Source organism: Geotrypetes seraphini, chromosome 4 (assembly GCF_902459505.1).
Source record: "Geotrypetes seraphini chromosome 4, aGeoSer1.1, whole genome shotgun sequence".
Taxonomy (NCBI): Eukaryota; Metazoa; Chordata; class Amphibia; order Gymnophiona; family Dermophiidae; genus Geotrypetes; species Geotrypetes seraphini.
Window position 1 is genome coordinate 11,120,820 of NC_047087.1, and position 17,263 is coordinate 11,138,082.

The following is a 17,263-nucleotide window of genomic DNA, read 5'->3' on the forward strand; positions in this document are numbered from 1 at the left end:
TGCGTATTTTCAGGATAAGCAGCACAAAATCTGTTTGAATGTTTTGGGCTCTTGCCAGGTACTTGTGATTTGGATTGCCACTGTTGGAAACGGGTTGTTGGGCGTGATGGACATTCGATCTGTCCCAATAGGGCAAAATTTATGTTCATATGGGTTTTCGGTAGAGATAGAAAATATTCAGAGAAGAGCAATTAAAATGATACAGGATTTACAACCACTCATAGGAGAAAAGGCTAAAAAGGTTAGGGCTCTCAGCTTGGAGAAGACCCAGCTGAGGGAAAAATGATAGAGGTCTATAAAATCCTGGGTGATGTGGGATGAATAAACATGAACTAGTTGTTTACTCCTTCAAAAATTAAAAAAAAAATTAAATGACTAGGGGACACTCCACAAGATTGCATTATTAAAACAGATGGGAGAAAATATTTTTTCATTCAATGAATAGTTAAGCTCTGTAGCTTGTCAGAAGATAAGGACATAAGAATAGCCTTACTGGGTCAGACCAATGGTCCATCAAGCCCTGTAGCCTGTACCTGGCAAAAACCCAAAGAATAGCAACATTCCATCCAGAATCTCAAAGAATAGCAAGATTCTGGAATCCCAAAGAGTAGCAACATTCCATCCAGAATCCCAAAGAATAGCAAGATTCCAGAATCCCAGAGAGTAACAAGATTCTAGAATCCCAAAGAGTAGCAACATTCCATCCAGAATCTCAAAGAATAGCAAGATTTCGGAATCCCAAAGAGTAGCAACTGATCCAGGGCAAGCAGTGGCTTTTCCCAGCTCTTTCTCGATAACAGACTATGAGTTTTTCCTCCAGGAACTTGTCCAAACCTTTCTTAAAACCAGCTACGCTATCCGCTCTTACCACATCCTCTGGCAACGTGTTCCAGAGCTTAACCAATCTCTGAGTGAAAAAAATATTTCCTCCTATTGGTTTTAAAAGTATTTCCCTGTAACTTCATCGAGTGTCCCTTAGTCTTTGTCATTTTTTGACCCGTTCTACATCAGTTAGTGTATCTGGGTTTAAAAAAGATTTGGACAAGTTCCTGGAGGTAAAGTCGATAAATCGTTGTTAATGTAGACCTGGGGAACACCGCCACTTACTCCTAGGGTAAGCAATATAGAATCTTGCTCCTCTCCAGTCTGAGCCAATTTGGCAACTCTTATGCTCTTATTCTAACTGCCATGAGCTTGGATTGAGTAAACTTCTAATATCTTATAACAGACACCATGAACTCTGTACTAGGCTACAGGATTTGAGTGATACAGAGATTTATGTGAAATGTTCCCACTTCTCAAAGGTTGCCTTTTATCTTACCTACTGATACTGTACAATTCCAGGTTTTATACAGGTCACATTTCTGAAAAATATTGTCATAGATCTGAGAAAACTGCACACAGTTTTAATTTTGCACTACCGACTCAGGTTTTCCATTGCATAGTTTATTGAACAATATCAAAAGAGGCATTTACTTGCCCTTAGAACAGAAAAATCTGTTTGCGCTCTGCTTTCTAACAAAAAAATCAAAATTAAAACTTTTGACTTATTCATTGCACCCCAAGTTACGAAAGACAACGTTTTTGGTTTTTTTTACACAATTCCATGTATTGCAAAGATACATATTAACACCATATTGCCTCTTTATTCTCATATCAGGACAGATGAAAGGTACTCTTGACAGGTTTTGAATCACTTCAGTGCATCAATCCACCTCCATGGTCTGAAAGTTCTTTAATAACATTTACTTATATTGAAAATGTCTTTGCACCTGAGTTTCCATTCTAGTGAAATGTTTTTCAGTTTTCTACCGCTAGTTTAAGACAGCAGAAGGAGAAATGATGCCAAAACTGAGGAGTACTGACAGACCTGATCACAGTTAAATCACTACGGATTAAAGTTTCCTTTGATCGAGGAAATCTGTATTCACATTACAAAAAAAATTAGCACCAGTAAAGGTGTTGACTGTACAAAGCCGACCCTAATGCTACTAACATACAGTAGGAATGTTTCGAAAATACCCCTTTGGCTTGGTAGATTGACTTAGATTTCTAGCACTGGAATCAAATGTTATCGCAAGTTCTTAAGGTGCAGCTTGGAAGACTTTTTAAAGCATTTACAATTTCTGGAGTGGCAAGAGAAATGCAAGTACCACAGAACGGCCACTGAAGTTCACACGTATAACAGGCGTTCAAAACTTTAGACAGTCTTAGAAAATGCTGGCAGAAGAATCATTTCAGTTATGAAGTTCAGGTCGCCTGATTTTTTCCGCAGTCTCGTTTGCAAAAGTAATCATTTTAGGTCCTATCCAAAGCTCCCGTTGGAATAAATGAGTTTGCGGGAGGAATAAAACCCCTTCAGCTAATGCACTTTGTAGACAGTGTTCTGCACCTTTTGACAAAGACATTTCAGAGTAAAGTTGATCTTCAAGTACATTGTACAGAGATAAGACAGTCTGAAGAGGTTGATTTGCAAACGGCCTACATCTTGAATACTTCCAAAAGGCAGACAAAAATCCACAGAGGGAGAGTCTAGCACTCTCATCGCTCCCAAAGAGATTATAATTTCAGTGGGGGGGAATTTGCAGCAAGATCCCTATTCTTTCATTTGCATAATAGAATAAATCTGGTGAATTATAAGATTATCAGGCATCAAAAACCCACTTTCACCAAATTCAAATCCAATGACGCAAAGGCTGTAGTTATCCTGCTGGAAGGAATGTAACCTGAGAGAGGATATCCCCCAGTAATGCAGCTCAGGGCTAGAATTACTAAAAGGCACTCCAGCATTACTGCACTCTGTCGCATATGGATTTTATGCACTAGGACCATCAAGACATGTTGCTGGCATTTCCACGCACTAACGCGGAGAGTTTATTTTTAGTCTATGTTGCCCTCGTTAATCTGAAGTGTCTCTTCTCAGAGGGATTTTAAAGCTGGTTAGTCTTTGGCCAAACAGTTTGCTAAGCAGATTGTTCTGGGACTCTGCAGTGCGATAGATGTGGGGCTCAGCAGCTTTGGTGGCTTGGCAAGATCGATGCCTACTGGAGGAGGAGTTCCTAGCGGTTTTAGGCAAGACCTGGTGAATGCTTCTGCCCAGGATGTCTTCTCTTTGCTTGTAGGCCCCATTGAGATGAGGACTGCTCATCTTCTTTTGGTTGTGGGTATCCAGCACCACATTTCTGAACTGGTCCCCGGCTCGGGGCTTGGGGTGTATCCGATTGTGGAGGGGGTCATTTGTCCGGATAGGCTTTTTCAGACATCCCACACTCTCAACCCTTCCAGAGCCAAGAGTACATGACTTCTTCTTCTTGCCATTGCCCTGAATGTTTTCTCGGGATGCAGAACTGCCTTTGGGGGCCAAGGCCTTGTGCTCTTTCCTCTTCTTCAAACAGACCTGTTTCTCAGAAGATCTGTCAGAACCCAAATGGTTATGCTTTGCACTGGTGATGGCTCCCTCGCTTCTGAGTTGGCTACCAACTGCTTTGCTCTGGTTGCTTCCCGTCTCTTTTGTGTTATAAGCTTGACCATCTCTGGCATACAGACCTGCCTTGAATGGCGCCTTTTCTTTTACTGAATATGATTTCAAAAGATCCTCAGTGCTGTGAGCTGCACTTTGTAAAGAGGAAGTAGATTGGACGTTAGCTTGACTGACAAGGCTTTTCTTCTGAGGGCCAGGATCTCTGTAAGTGTTGTTCAAACCAGACGATGTAGTCCTATCCTTCAGGGGTAAGGCCCCCTCGGCTGATTTTGGCTTCAGAGCACTTTCAGCAGTTGTTCCATTTATACCGGGATTACCTGACGGTGCTTTCTGCAGCTCCTTGGTCTCTAACGCTTCTGCACCTGGCTCCAGCAACACACCACTCTTCTTGAGAAGTCGATGGCCGGGACCCTCCTCTGTTGATTCTTTCAGGGAGGTGTGATTTACAGTGATTGTCACATTTCCCCCTGCGTTACTAGGGGGTGATTTCTTCTGTCCTTGTGGATGTTTAGGTTTATCAGTGCTCTGATCTAGAATTGCCTTTTCTAAATCAGCAGTATTCAGAGTGGGTCCAAAAGGGTGCAAATCAAGATCCTCTTTGTCTTCAAGTTCCGGATCACTTTTCACATCGTTGAGCGTCTGGGGTGTCAGACAGGAAACTAGAGTGATTTCCCTTTCGGCTAGGAGATCTGAAAGAGCTCTGGTCTCTTCCTTTTTCACCAATGGGTCCGATTCAGATTCAGTGGGATCTCTGATGGCTTCGGAGGCAAATTCATCAGCTTCTGGTAAAGCTACTTGGCATAAATCTAGCTTAGTCTTATAGCTGACATGCAAAGAGGCACCATCTTGAGCACCGCCGCTTACATCATGCCCAACCTTCCGCTTTTTGCTAGGTGGCGTAGATTGGGAAAGAAGTGCTTTTTTGATCTTCCCGTTGCCATCCTTCATCGATAAGCCTGGCCTCGTGACTCCTCTGAACTTGAAGGTCTTGTTGCCTCCTTCCAGATGTTTGTCCATGTGTCTGTCGAACTGCTCTTTCTTGGAAAAGGTGTAGTTGCACGTGTTACAGATGAAAGACTTCTTGATGACGTGCATGACATCGGCACACAGTTCACAGGCATAGAGTGTGGTGTGCTTGATTTCAGGCACCTCAGTCACGTCGTGTTCTCGTTCCAGGTGGCCACGAAGATCCTGCATTTCCTGATACAACGCTGGACACCGGTGGCAAAGGTAGATCTTCTGCGAGCTGTGAACCACCAAGTGTCGCTGTAATTTGAAAGGCTTGGGGAAGCGCTTGCCGCAGTGATGGCAGTCTCTGGAGGGGTCTTTACAGAGGGGGTGGATCAGAGCATGCTTTTGCCCCGCGTGTCTCTCGCTATTTTCCAGATGTTCTGGAGGAGGACTTGGAGCGGCCTCTGCAGCCAGCCCCCCTTTACTTTGGATGCTGTTATCCACCTGTTCCTTACTAGTCTTTGAGTCTTGTTCTTCTCGGTGATGTTTTACAGCTTTGTTGCTTCTGCTGCCAGGGCCTCTGCTGCCTGAATCCAACTCCTTGGAAAGCTTGCTCGCTTTTCTAAAGATAATTGTGCTCTGTAATGTTCTGACAGCACTGTCCTTGTCATAGCAGCTGGCTAAGCCCATCACCGACTTCTGGGCCTGCCCTTTTCTGGCAAACTGACTAGCATGTTCTCTTAAGTGTTCATTGTACATCCAGACCTCAGAGATCTCCTTTAGACACATGCCACAGATCCAGAGGCCAGCCTTGTTCTTAGCATGCTTCTCTCTCAGATGGTCCCTTAACTGCTCTCTAGAGCTGAACTTGCGCTGAATACACATATAGCAGGTTGGGGGAGGGGAAGGGTTGTGGGAAAGTTTATGGAAATCCAGCGCTCTCAGACTAAGGAACCACTGGAAGCACACCTTGCATTTGTACTGCTTATCTTTGGGTTTATTATGATCACTCTGGCTTTTGGCCGCTTTTATATCTTCTGCTTTGTTTCTGTTTTGCTTACAACGTTGACTGGTCTTTGGTCTGATTTTTGATGTACTGATGGCACTCGATGTCTCAGTCTTTTCTCCGCAAGAACTGAAGACAGCTCTCTTACTCATTTCAAATCTGATATGAAAATCAGCTGCATCCTCATCTTCCTGTATTTTGCCACCGTATGGCTCTCCTAAGTCCGGTATTTCTGGACTGAGATCCTGAAAGGAATGTCCAACACTGGGTTCTGTATGAGAATTGAGCAATATTTCCATTGGATGATCTTCCCTCTCGTGGATGGTTGAGGGTCCATGCAAATCTGATACTTTGTCCAGTTGGCTGTTTTGGCAGAGGATTGTTAATATTGTTCCATCGTCAACATCAATAGCTTTGTTACTTGGGATGTCCTCACTGTATTCCATCTGTAGTGTGGTGTTCTCAGAAATGCTAGAAATGACCTCATTTAGCTTTTGTTTGTTGTCGTGACACATGTCCAGCATTAAATCCTCGTTAACAGACATGGTGCTAGTCTGGTTAGAATCATTTTTTTGTTCATCAGAAGAACTGATTGGACTGGAGAATGTCTCATTAGGATCCTTTCTAGTCTTCACCTCTACCACATTGGTTTGTTTCTTGGGGCGCTTTCCATATACCCTAGTGCATTTGCGTCTGATGCGCTGATTGTCATGTGGAAAGAGCTCGGAGAAGGTACATTCATCATCAAACAAACTCTGCAAGCCAGGGACAACTGAGCTGCTCTCATTCTCCCAGGTCTTTCTTTCCGCAAAATGTGGACTGTGCTTCAAGTGCCCCTCCAAGACTTCTTTGAAGGCCTCAGGTTTAGCTGACTCAATGGATTCATTTTGTGTTTTAGTTGGACTTACAGTGACAGCTCCATTCGGACTCATCCAGTTACTTTCCTCTTCTAAGTTTGGAATCTCCCCTTCTTTTGAGCCAACCCCAAGTACGAGTTGTTCTTCACATACACCATTCACATTCTTGTCTAGGTGCTTTACAAAATCATTTGTCCAGCCTTCCTCATTCTGTTCCTTCCCTTCATATTGTTCTTGACAGCTGTCAGTATCCATCCTGTCCTTTGATGACAAACACTCTGGAGTTTGACTCTTGTCATTTTGAAGTGTGACCTTAGAAGAAAACTGTAGACTTGCCTGATCCCCCATCTCCGGTACGGTCAACTTACTTGGCTGTTTTGGGTACACAATGGCATTTAAGATATTTGTTTTGATTATATTTAAGATAATCTCAGAGGACAAGTCGTCCATATTTTTTTCTGAGTCAGAAGATTTGGTTGGAATCTTCTTCTTACTCTTTCTTCTGCAAGGTAATGCTTTCTCGACAGTCTCTTTGAAAGCTGGTGTTTCTTTAGTAGAGCTCTTGGCCATTTTTTCCCCTTTGGCTTGAAATTGTTTAGGAGTAGCTTGTGCTATTGGATCATGCAACTGTTGTGATTCCAAAGCCTGGGAATTGAACTCTGGTATCTCACTCACAGTGTTTGTGGGTCTTGGTTCATCAGGCAAGGTTCTTTCCTTATTAAACTCATAGCATGTGCCTGGCAGGTTATCTTCTTTGATTCCATGTTCAAGATCTGAAAATTCATTCTTGAGAAGACTTTCATGGGTGCTGTTTGCAGATTTTAACTGTTTCATTTTGGTTTCGGTACTCTGTAGTTTTTTAGAGGTCCGCTTTGCCATTTTTAATGTCTTTTCCGGAATAATTAAATCAGATTTGTGTATTTCCTTTATCAATGATTCACTGCCACCTTTTATCTGGTGCTTTACAGACTTGTGTCTCATCAAACCTGGCTTGGATCGGAAGGATATTGAACAAATATTGCAGGTCACTTGTAATCCATTTGATTTGTTCTCTATAAGTTGCCCACTTCTGGATAAACTGTCCAGGATCTCCTTACTCTTCACAGAACCCAGAATGCTTAAGACTCCATTTTTTATGGCCTCTATATTATCAGTGTCACTCTTGCTATGATCATTTGACTGTAATTCACTTTCTGTGCTCTTTGCATGGTCGGGAACATTGTTAGTTTTTTTTTCTCTCGCATTCGGAAAATGAGACACAGTAGTGCTAGTTTCAGCTTTATTGGACCGCTCGGAACTTGAAAGAGTTTCTTTCTGTTGGTGGAGAAGGTGACTTTTTACGATGTCAGGTATGCTATTGAGTTCCTCCTTGACAGCCTTACTGCTGGAACAGTTTTCAAGCTGATTTTCAGGTTCCGCATGTAAATCGAGCTTTGCGGATTCTTTCCTTTCTGCGAAAAGGTCTGGTGACAGAGGTGAATAATTCCTGCTTTGCACTGGAGAGTGACCTGCAGATACTGGGTGAGGACTAGCAAAAATATCCGTGATGGAGCTTGCCGCTGTGTTCTCATAAAGGTCGCACTCCAGTTCAGAGCGGTCACAGCTAGTCAATTGTTGAACTATGTTGTTTTGCTCAGTAGGTGGCTGGCTTGGGGATGTGCAGCTCTTCTTCAGGAAGATCAGCGCCTGTTCAGGGTCCAGAGATAAACTTCTATCGCCCCTTGGAAACAATGGAGCTGTCAGCTCTCCCAGATGATCCTGCTCAGATGGCTCTGTGATCTTCAATGGACGTTCTCGGAGACACTGTGCAATGTGGCTACTTGGTTCTGGAAGACCACCACCCACCTTTGCATCTTGCACTGGTAAGGGCAACAAGCCTATTTCTTGGTTTAGGTTTTCCTTCAAAGAGCCGTGTGGAAGTGGACCAACCAGTTGGGGGTTTGACAGCGGCACAGTGCGGGGCATAAGGGCTCTAAACGTGTCATCTTCAGGCAACTGCACTTGGAAGTCATCGGGGTGTTCTTCATGTTCAGGCTCGCTGTGCTGTAACAATACTTCTTGTCTTTGAATGACATCATTCAGGAAAGGCGCAGGGATAGAGGAGCCCTCACTACACCACTCAGCCTGATGGTTCTCTTTAAGGCTCGTCTCAGAGGTTTCAGCATTTGGAGGAAGGGTGTTTGTTTTCGGTGCCAGCTTGCTGACTTCCTGTTCTTGATCCTTGCAGAGAGCCCTGGGGCTGCGCAAATCTGACATGGCTAAGTGAAGAGATGCCGCCTGGGGTCCTCTTGGAACATTACTTGGCTCTGACAGTGGAGAAATGGGTTCTAACTTATCACATGAGGAGCTACAGTTGGTATCATGTGTCACCGTGGTCTGGTCCATTACACTCTCCTCTATAGAGTCTTCTTCAAATAAAATATGGCTTGCCGGGGCTGACTGCCTGTGTTTTTCAAAAATCAAGGCTGCTTTCTTGTTATCTTTCTCCAACAGATTCTCTGTCTGATCTTCTTTCTTAGCCTGCCCCAGCAGTAGGTTTACTGTTCTACTGCTGAAAGATAAGCAGTTATTATCCTCTGGTGAAACACCATCTGCCTTGATATTAAAGCCATTCAGGTCAGAACATTCATCTCCTAAGTGATGTGTCTCTGTTACATTATTCTGCAGGTCATGGTTCACCAAGTCAGCTAATTTTGCAAAGGATGATTTGGCACTAAAGAGAGCTCTTCGTTGTTCATGTGTATCTGAAAAATTCTGCAGTTCTTTTGATTCTAATTCAGCAGAAACAACTTTAGGTTCTTTCAAAGAACTATCCTTGTCCCTCAAAAGATCGGTTCTATTGTCTGATGCAACCTCACCTTCAGAACTGCAGGACTCGTAGGATCTCATCTCAGGTGAAACGCACAGGCTTACATTGTGCTCTGTTGTCGGAAGCAACACAGGAAAACAAGACACCATGAGTTCTTCCTCGCTGTTCTTTACCGTCCTTGCTACAAAGAGCTGAAGCTCTTGTAATGGGCTGACAACACAGTCCTCAGACATCTTTGGATCTTCTGTACACAGCTCTTTGTCATCCACACTGGATGCATCAAAGAGTGTAAGCTTTATGTTACTGAGGCTTCTCTCGAGATATGTTGCTGTGGAATCTATCTGCTTCTTGATGTCATCGCCAAATGAGCTGCTGTTGACTAATTCACTTACTTTGCTGAGAGACTTTTCTTCAGGATCAGTGATATTTTTGGCACAAGTAGATGGTGTGATGTGTAAAGCAGGAACTGATTCACTTTGTAAACCAGATTCAGACCTCAGAGTTGATATTTGGTTTCCTAATTTTCCAGATTCAGAAGTCTCAACAAATGTTTCTTCTAATACAGAATGCTGAGGCAAAGTATTCTCAGTAGGTCTATTGTGAAGAGACTGCGATAGATCTTCAGAATTCAATTCTAGATTGCCTGTCCTTTTAGGAAACAAAGCGTCAGAAGTAGCTGTTGGGCTATTACTCAAACCTGTGGTATAGTTTGGACTAGCTGACTTATCAGATGTGTTCGATAGATAAGAATCAGGAAATAGACTAGAAGATTCATTACTAACTGCTCCAGAATCCATGTCTTTTGCGACTTCAGCTTCTTTCAAAGCATCCTGAAATGAGCCATTTTCCTCTTTGGAAGCTTGAGGAATTAACGTATGTATGCCTGACTCTAAAGAGCTAAATTCATCTGAACACTCCCAGGAATGGCACTGGGTTTCATAGTCGCTACTTTCTTTTGGAACAGAGAGTTCCATGCCTCTTAGATTCTGCCCAATACAAGATTTAACTGGCAAGAGACTGGTGTCATCTGCTAAAAACAAGTCTTTTTCTTCCTTATCAGTTTGCCCTTTGTGTCTAGGGGATAATTCACATGAAGTCTCTCTTGGCTCTGCTCTGGTGTTCTGGTCAGAATTTGGCTGGACAACAGCAGTATTCCTGTTGATCTTGTTTGTTTGCAGTTGACTTTCAAGCTCAGTAACTAATCTTTTAATCTCCAGTTCATCATCAGATATATTGGTCATAAAAGGCACATTACAACCTGAAATTCTTTCAGGAAGACCCAAAGCGATTTCACCGGGATGCCTAGCCCCTTCTTCGATATGCTTCTTACTTACTGGCATCTCATCACGAATGTCATGAAAATGAGGAACATTTTCGGACAGGACAGGAGAGATAGCCTCCACTAGTCTCCAGTCCTTTTCTTCCAAAAACTGAGAATATGGCTGCTCAAAGAGCGTGGTTTTGCTCGGCTGATTATTCTCACAGGTATATGACACATGATTGTCTTGGCTTGAGGAAATGTGATCATACAATGGGCTAGGAAATTCAGATACAGGGATTTCTCCAAATATTGAAGAAGGATCGAAACCAAGAGATGATGCCACTTTACTTTGTTCTGTTTCAACTGAATTGGGTATTATATCTGAGTGTTTTTCCTCAAATGAATTTGCATTGATGTCACGAGGGCACAAGTACAAGGCACTGATATGTGGAGATTCTAGAACTAAAGGTTTAGAGAAAAGGTTGGCGTCATAGTGACTAGGTAAGTCTTTCTGCTCATAGACTGCTCTGTTACTGGCATTGCTATAAGAACCTTGTCCCTCAACAGTCAGTTTCACGCTAGCAGAGTCTTCATTACAACAACCAATAGAGGCTCCAAAACCTTTCTGATCATTGTTTAAATACTTTATACCACTCTCATCGTAATTGGCATTAATGCCACAATTAATATCACTCGTCAAATGTGTTGAACTAATTAGGCCTTCTGTACGGTAGCCAATAATGTCATTGTATGGTGCAAATGTTTGTGAGATGCTATTGTGAACCATTAATTCATGCACCGAATATTCACCTTGTGAGATTGTTATGGGTACAGCCGCAGTTTGGATAGTATCTGCTCCCTGCTCTTCAGTGTAAGCAAGCCCTAATGGGCTTTCTATGGCTGGGCTTTTGCTATCATATTGTGCTTCCTTGGCTGAAGGTGAAACGTTCTCATCTGAGTATTTTATTAGAGGAATATTTGATCTACTGTCCAATCCCATGGAGCCACTCTGTGGAAGACTGGCAGATCCAACCCTCTTTGTCGTTTTCAAAATGTCAGTTTCAGCCTCTCGACTCTCTTTTGCAGCATCTTTGAGAGATTTGGCAGGCTCTCCTTCAATTGGTTTCAGTTGATGGGAATCATTTACCACAGCTTGGTTCTTGTTGTCAGGATCTGGTTTTCTGCTGCTCTTTGGGTTGATGGTGCTTTGGTCACTGCTTGTAGAGGATCGGCTGCTGTGCTGATCTTTCTTTGCCATATCCTCCAACTCAGCTTTCTTGTTACATCTCCAGATGGATTCTTTCTCTTTCAGGGTTCCATTGCTCTCCTGATGCTTTCTGGTGAAGCTGTACCTCAGTCTTCCATTGAGCTGCTTCTTGGCCTGCATTCTCGAATACTCCATATCATCATCCGAGTCTGAAATGTAGTCATACTCACCAAATGCAGTGTTCTGTGCTTTAGGTAGAAGTCTTTCCGTCACCAGAGAAAACTGAAGACTTCTGTTGCTTTTCACGTGCAACTTATGAAGTTTATTTTTCTGCTGCACAATTTTATGGATCAGTTCCTTACTCCAAGTGCCGCTGCGTGGCTTCTTCCTTTTCCTGTCTTTTACAGAGACTCGTCGTTTTGAGCTTTCATCGATGATGGCCAATTCTGTAGAGCCTGGCCGAATTTCAGTCCTTTGATATGTGCTAGGACACTTATTTTTAGATTGTTTCTTCATGGAGCTACCTGAGTCAGTTTGACCGTCAGGTGTTGACACTGCTGGGCTATTTCTGGACTTTTTTCCCATTTTCAGATCTGTGGTTTTCTCATGTTCTTTTTTTCTATGCAACAAACGGCCCACCAAATCTCTCTGGGTACATTCCTCTTTAATGCCAGGCTTCTCCGCTTTTTGAGTCTCAGATTGTGCAAATATGGACTCCATCATCTTTTTATCTCCAGTCTTTATCCCCCAAATTCTGTTCTTAGTTTGAAGAATGTTTTGATGGTCTTCATCGTGATGAGCAGTTTTACCTTGAAATGTCTGATTATCACTTAATTCAGTAGGTCCTAATTTGTTTTCTGAAGGTAAACTTTCTTTCACTTTATATGGCTGACCAATCCCAGTTCCCTTAGTAGAAGAAAGTTCCTCATCTGCAAACACATCTATAAAACTGCTATCTATCTCTGCGTTATCTGACTGATAGCCCAGTCCATTTAATGCTTCTGTAATGAGGCTATCCAATTTGGCATCATCAATCTCCAAATCAAAGGCATTGAGTGGTAATGAGTTTGTGAAACCACTAAATATGCTAATTTTCAGAGGATCGTCCTTAGCCTCCAATTTATTTTCTCCATCTAGTAGGGCATCAGTATGTTTACTTAAAGCAAGCAGGTGTGAATGTAGGTCTGAAGTGCCTTTGGAGAGCGGTGGTCCTGGTGCCACCTGAGAGGGCTTCACTGGATCGACAGAATGCTTCCTGATTTCTGCCACTCTGGTTGCGTCCCTCATCTCAGCTTGAAAAACAGGATGCACGCCACAATACTGCCGATGCTCCAGAAAGGAGATAAGATTACTGTAGTTTTGATCACATTGCTTGCAAGTAAGGAGCACATCAAGCTGGTCCAAGTTGGCACTGCTAAGGGAGTTAGCTAGCAAGTGGTGGGACGAGTACGGTGGAGGAGGCAGCTCATTTTCAAAACTCTCTAGACATCCTTTGGCCAACCCAGCATTTAGTTTCTGGAACTGATTTTCTTGTATGGGTTTAAAGATGTGCTCGTCTTTTGGGGAATCTGACGAAAAAGTGAATGCTGTTTGTATAGACTCTGGTTGGTGGTAGTGGAGTGAGCTGGAATGCACTGGATTTGAAGAACTGTCTTTGGGGTAACACCCTTGATGGAAAAAGGAAGATGGGGCAAGTGTTATAGGGAGTTGACTTTCTTCCGAACTTGTGTTAGTGGGGCTGCTAGACACTGGTGAAAGGGAAGAGCATGGGCCGCTGGTGATGGGGGAAGGAAGAGGGGATTCACCTGGAGAAACTGACACTAATCTGGCTAAAGGCAAAATGAGATTGGGGTTATTTCTAGGACAGATGGACTGGTTCATACCAAGCAACACATTTTCATCACGTACTGGGGTGCTGGAGTCCTTCCCACTTTCATAAGGAAAAGAATGGTTACAGTTACAATTATGTTGACCCATATCATGTCTACGATCCCCTGTCAAGTGCTTTTTATGATGATACCCAGGTGAGTTATTTAAAGGAGTGCTTTTCTGGGTTTTGCCGCTTCCTTGCCACTCTGAAGTACCTTCTGGAAATGGCAGTTTTTGACTGCCGAGCTGCCGGGATAAATCTATTCTAGCTGAAGTAAGGTGAACCTGCTGCCAAGGTGCTCTGGCGTTCTTCAGAACAGCCCTTTGTTCAGCACTGAGTTGGCTCTGAGAGGACAACTGCATCCCATGTAGCCTTGGATAAGGTGCTGAATTTTGGTCCACAGAGGTAAAGGATGTGCTTCCTCCATCCCAGGCCTGTAGAGCCCTGGGATGATTTTGTGCTGTTGCAGGTAGGCTGTTCTCAAAAGACTCTGCCCCTGCATTTAAGATGTTCACAGAGGAATTGCTATATACTTTGGTTTGAAAGTGCATGTGGGACAGAGAATTGTGTGGTATATTCCTTTGGAGAGAGCCACCCGAGCCTAGGTGTCTTTGGCTAGGCATGCTGTCTTTTGACGCTGACTGTATTTTATTGACTAACTGAGGCATGCTGTTGCTGCTACTGTGTAAACTGAATTCACTAGATGTAAAAATTGGCGAGGTTTCTTGGAAAGTGCTTGCAGTGTGGTCAATAGCACCAGGGTTAATAGCACCAGCTGAAGAAATAGCACCTTTCATCTCAGTGGAATGGCCCTTCCTTCCTTTATAGCGAGACATAGAATTTTGACTTTGACTTCCTTGAGTCTGTGAATGCACAAGGCAAGATGGCTGAGAAGGAAGGTCGTAGTTTCTACTCTCTGCTACTAATCTGTCTTCTTGCCCATCTCTGGAAGGGGTATGGAAGGGGAAAGCAGCATTCACTACCTGGTGGTTTTGCAGAGGAGCATCTAAGTAGTCTTGACCATTGTCATGGCTGCAGAAAGAGTTCGCCACCTCATCCTGCAAGGTCTGGAAAGTGTACTGAAGAGGTAAAGACCCAAAACAGTGGCTGTCCGATTTGCTGTTTTCTGGAAACGACTTTTGGTTTGAGATGCCATAATCGGTAGCTGAGAAGTTTTTGTCAACTGAACGCCAAGCACTAGTCCTGTTGGCCTGGAAGTCCAAGTAATTTAGTGGACCACTATTGACATTAGGGCTTTCCCGCTGTTGTGCCTTTAAGGTGGGGTGCTGGTGTGGGGCTACCCCACTTGGTGAGGTATAGTGACTGGAAGAAGCCTCCTGGAAATGTCTGAAGTGGAGGTCTTCCTGCTGAAGCTCTGCTTCTCGGCCAGGGAGGCTGAGCACATGGAATTGATAGCTCCCAGTCGAGGGCGCTGGGCTGACCTCTGCCTTCTTGGGTGGAGTGATTTTTTGCTGTGGATAGGCGATGCCAATGGTAGGGTTTGCTCTAGGATTTGTAATACTCAGCCCGTACAGCTGATGCTGGCTCCGATCCCCTTTCCCAGGCCTTTTGTTTCTCTCCCTTGTTCGGTTCTTCCCTGTGGGAGATTGTGGGCAGTTTTTCCCATTATTCCATGTGCCTTCATGCGAAAACTTGTAGCGGTTCTGGAGTGACTTGAAGTCAATTTTTCCAGCCTGCTGGGGCCTTATGACTGCTTCCCGCTGGCTGTGAGGCTGCTGCTTGTCTTTAACTCTATCAGCACCACTGCGTAAATGATTTTCTCTGGCAGCTGGATCGCTTAACTGTCCAAAAGCGAAGTCCTTCTGGTGGTCTTTGGAACCTGTTTCTGTCTCGTTTATGAGATAGGCATGCTTTATCTCTCCTGCCATGATCTCTCTCTGAGGATAGGCTCAGAAGGCATTTGTTGCTCTGGTGACTCCTGGCCTGGGCAACTTCTTGGCATGCTGGGCTGCTGCCCTCATTCTGCAAGAGCTGGCACAGGAGTTCATGCCTTCGTTCCAACTGCCTGCGAGCTATGGGGGAGCTGGGCTCATAATCCCCCAAGACCCTGCAAGAGAGGAGAGAGGGCATTGTCAGAGAATCATCAGGACAACGGAAGGTGGCAAAGAGACCCCCAACTTCCCAAATGAACAAAGCAGCCCACTACGTTTCCTTATTTCCTAAGCATAAGAGAAAGTCATTAAGGAAACTAAATTCCATTCTACTTTTGGTAAATATTATAGAACGCGGTGACTTTTTATTGGCTGTCACAGAACAAACACGCACTTCAAAATCAGCCACAGGTTACTGGACTAGTTTGGGAATTCCATAATGAATTTAATATGACTTTAAATGCATTTGGTAATGTAATGTAATTTATTTCTTATATACCGCTATATCCTTTAGGTTCTAAGCGGTTTGAAGAAAATATACATTAAGATTATAAATGAGAAGTAAGAAGGTACTTAAAAAATTCCCTTAGAACTTGTAATTCATTTGGGCTGTTCAAAAGTTATCCCCCTCATTCCTTCTTTCAGCACAGATTTTCACCTCAATTTACCTTAGCTTTTAGAGGCATTTTCAAAACAATAAGACATCCCAATTGGAAGGATTGGAGGCGATTAAATTACAACTTCTGGCGGAACTCTTTATGCCACATCTATAAAATGGAAAGGTTTATTGCATTGCAACGGGGATATTTTAAGAAGTTTCAGGATGTATGGAAACCATTAACAAAGTATTGTAAAGATTAATTTGAAATTGTTTCCCTTATATTTATCAATTTAGGTGCAGGGAGGGGGGAAATGATTATTACATGTTTTAGATGATAATGGAATATATGGGAAGGGGGGGTGAGATGGGGATAAGAATTTATGAAATGTATCAATGATTGTTTTTAAGTGATGTATTTATTATTATTGTGAATGAATATATTTTAACACTTAATGTAATGTTGAAAATGAATAAAGAAGGTTAAAAAAAAAAAAGACATCCCAAAAGAACGACATAAATCGACACTTGGGACGTTTTTCTCACCAAAACATCCAAGTGCCGATTTTCAAACCATCCTTCTGGATATCTTGCGAGGCGTCCTAGCCGCTGTGCATTCAAAACTAAAGGGGGGCATGTTGGAGGCATGTTCGGGGGGGCTTTGGGCGGGCTTAGACTTCGATGTCTTGTGGTAATAGCCAAATCTTTCCTAAGACATTCTTGACAGAAGCTAGACGTTCAGAGCTAGACCTGTTTTAAAAACGTCTAAGTACCAAAAAGGCACCCAAACTGACCAGACGATCTCTGGAGAGATGTTATGGCCCCCCTCTCCCCACATTCCCATAATGGTCACTGACCCCCTCCCCCCCTAAAAATCTGAATTAATCAGTACATACTTTATTTCTAGAGCAACAGCACCTGGTATGGGAAAGCCTAATACAGCATCACAGAGATGGTGAGTGGGATAGGGAGCCATCGAGAAGAGGAGCCAGGGCCATAAGCCACTCTAACCACTACAATTATGGTGGAAAGTGTGAGCCCATCAAAATCCTACTATACTACCATATAAGTGTCGCCTACAGCCATAAGACAGGTGGGTATTTTCACTTTCTCTCCTTCTTCCCCTATCCCCCTCCTACCTATCCTCTTTCCTCCTCTCTCCCCCTCTCCTCCCACCCCTCTCCCACCTTTTCCCCCTATTTCCTCTCTTTAAGTCACCTTGAGACTGCGTAGGAATCAGCGATGCACAAATAGAAGATTAGATTAGTAGGTTTTGGGGGGGGATCACCATAAATTATAAGGGGGTTATGATGAGATGTTCTAATGGCATG

General features: G+C 43.4%; 1 protein-coding gene across 2 annotated transcripts in view; it reads right to left on the reverse strand.

Moving 5' to 3' along the window:
• Positions 1-1,442: 1,442 nt before the first annotated feature.
• Positions 1,443-17,263, reverse strand: part of ZNF469 (zinc finger protein 469) — a 268,245-nt gene continuing 252,424 nt past the window's right edge. For both annotated transcript variants that reach the window (XM_033942261.1, XM_033942262.1), the window contains exon 2: positions 1,443-15,510. In XM_033942261.1, the coding sequence (XP_033798152.1) occupies positions 2,900-15,331 (12,432 nt within the window). In that variant the 5' untranslated portion in view covers positions 15,332-15,510 and the 3' untranslated portion in view covers positions 1,443-2,899. The remainder of the gene's footprint in view (positions 15,511-17,263) is intronic.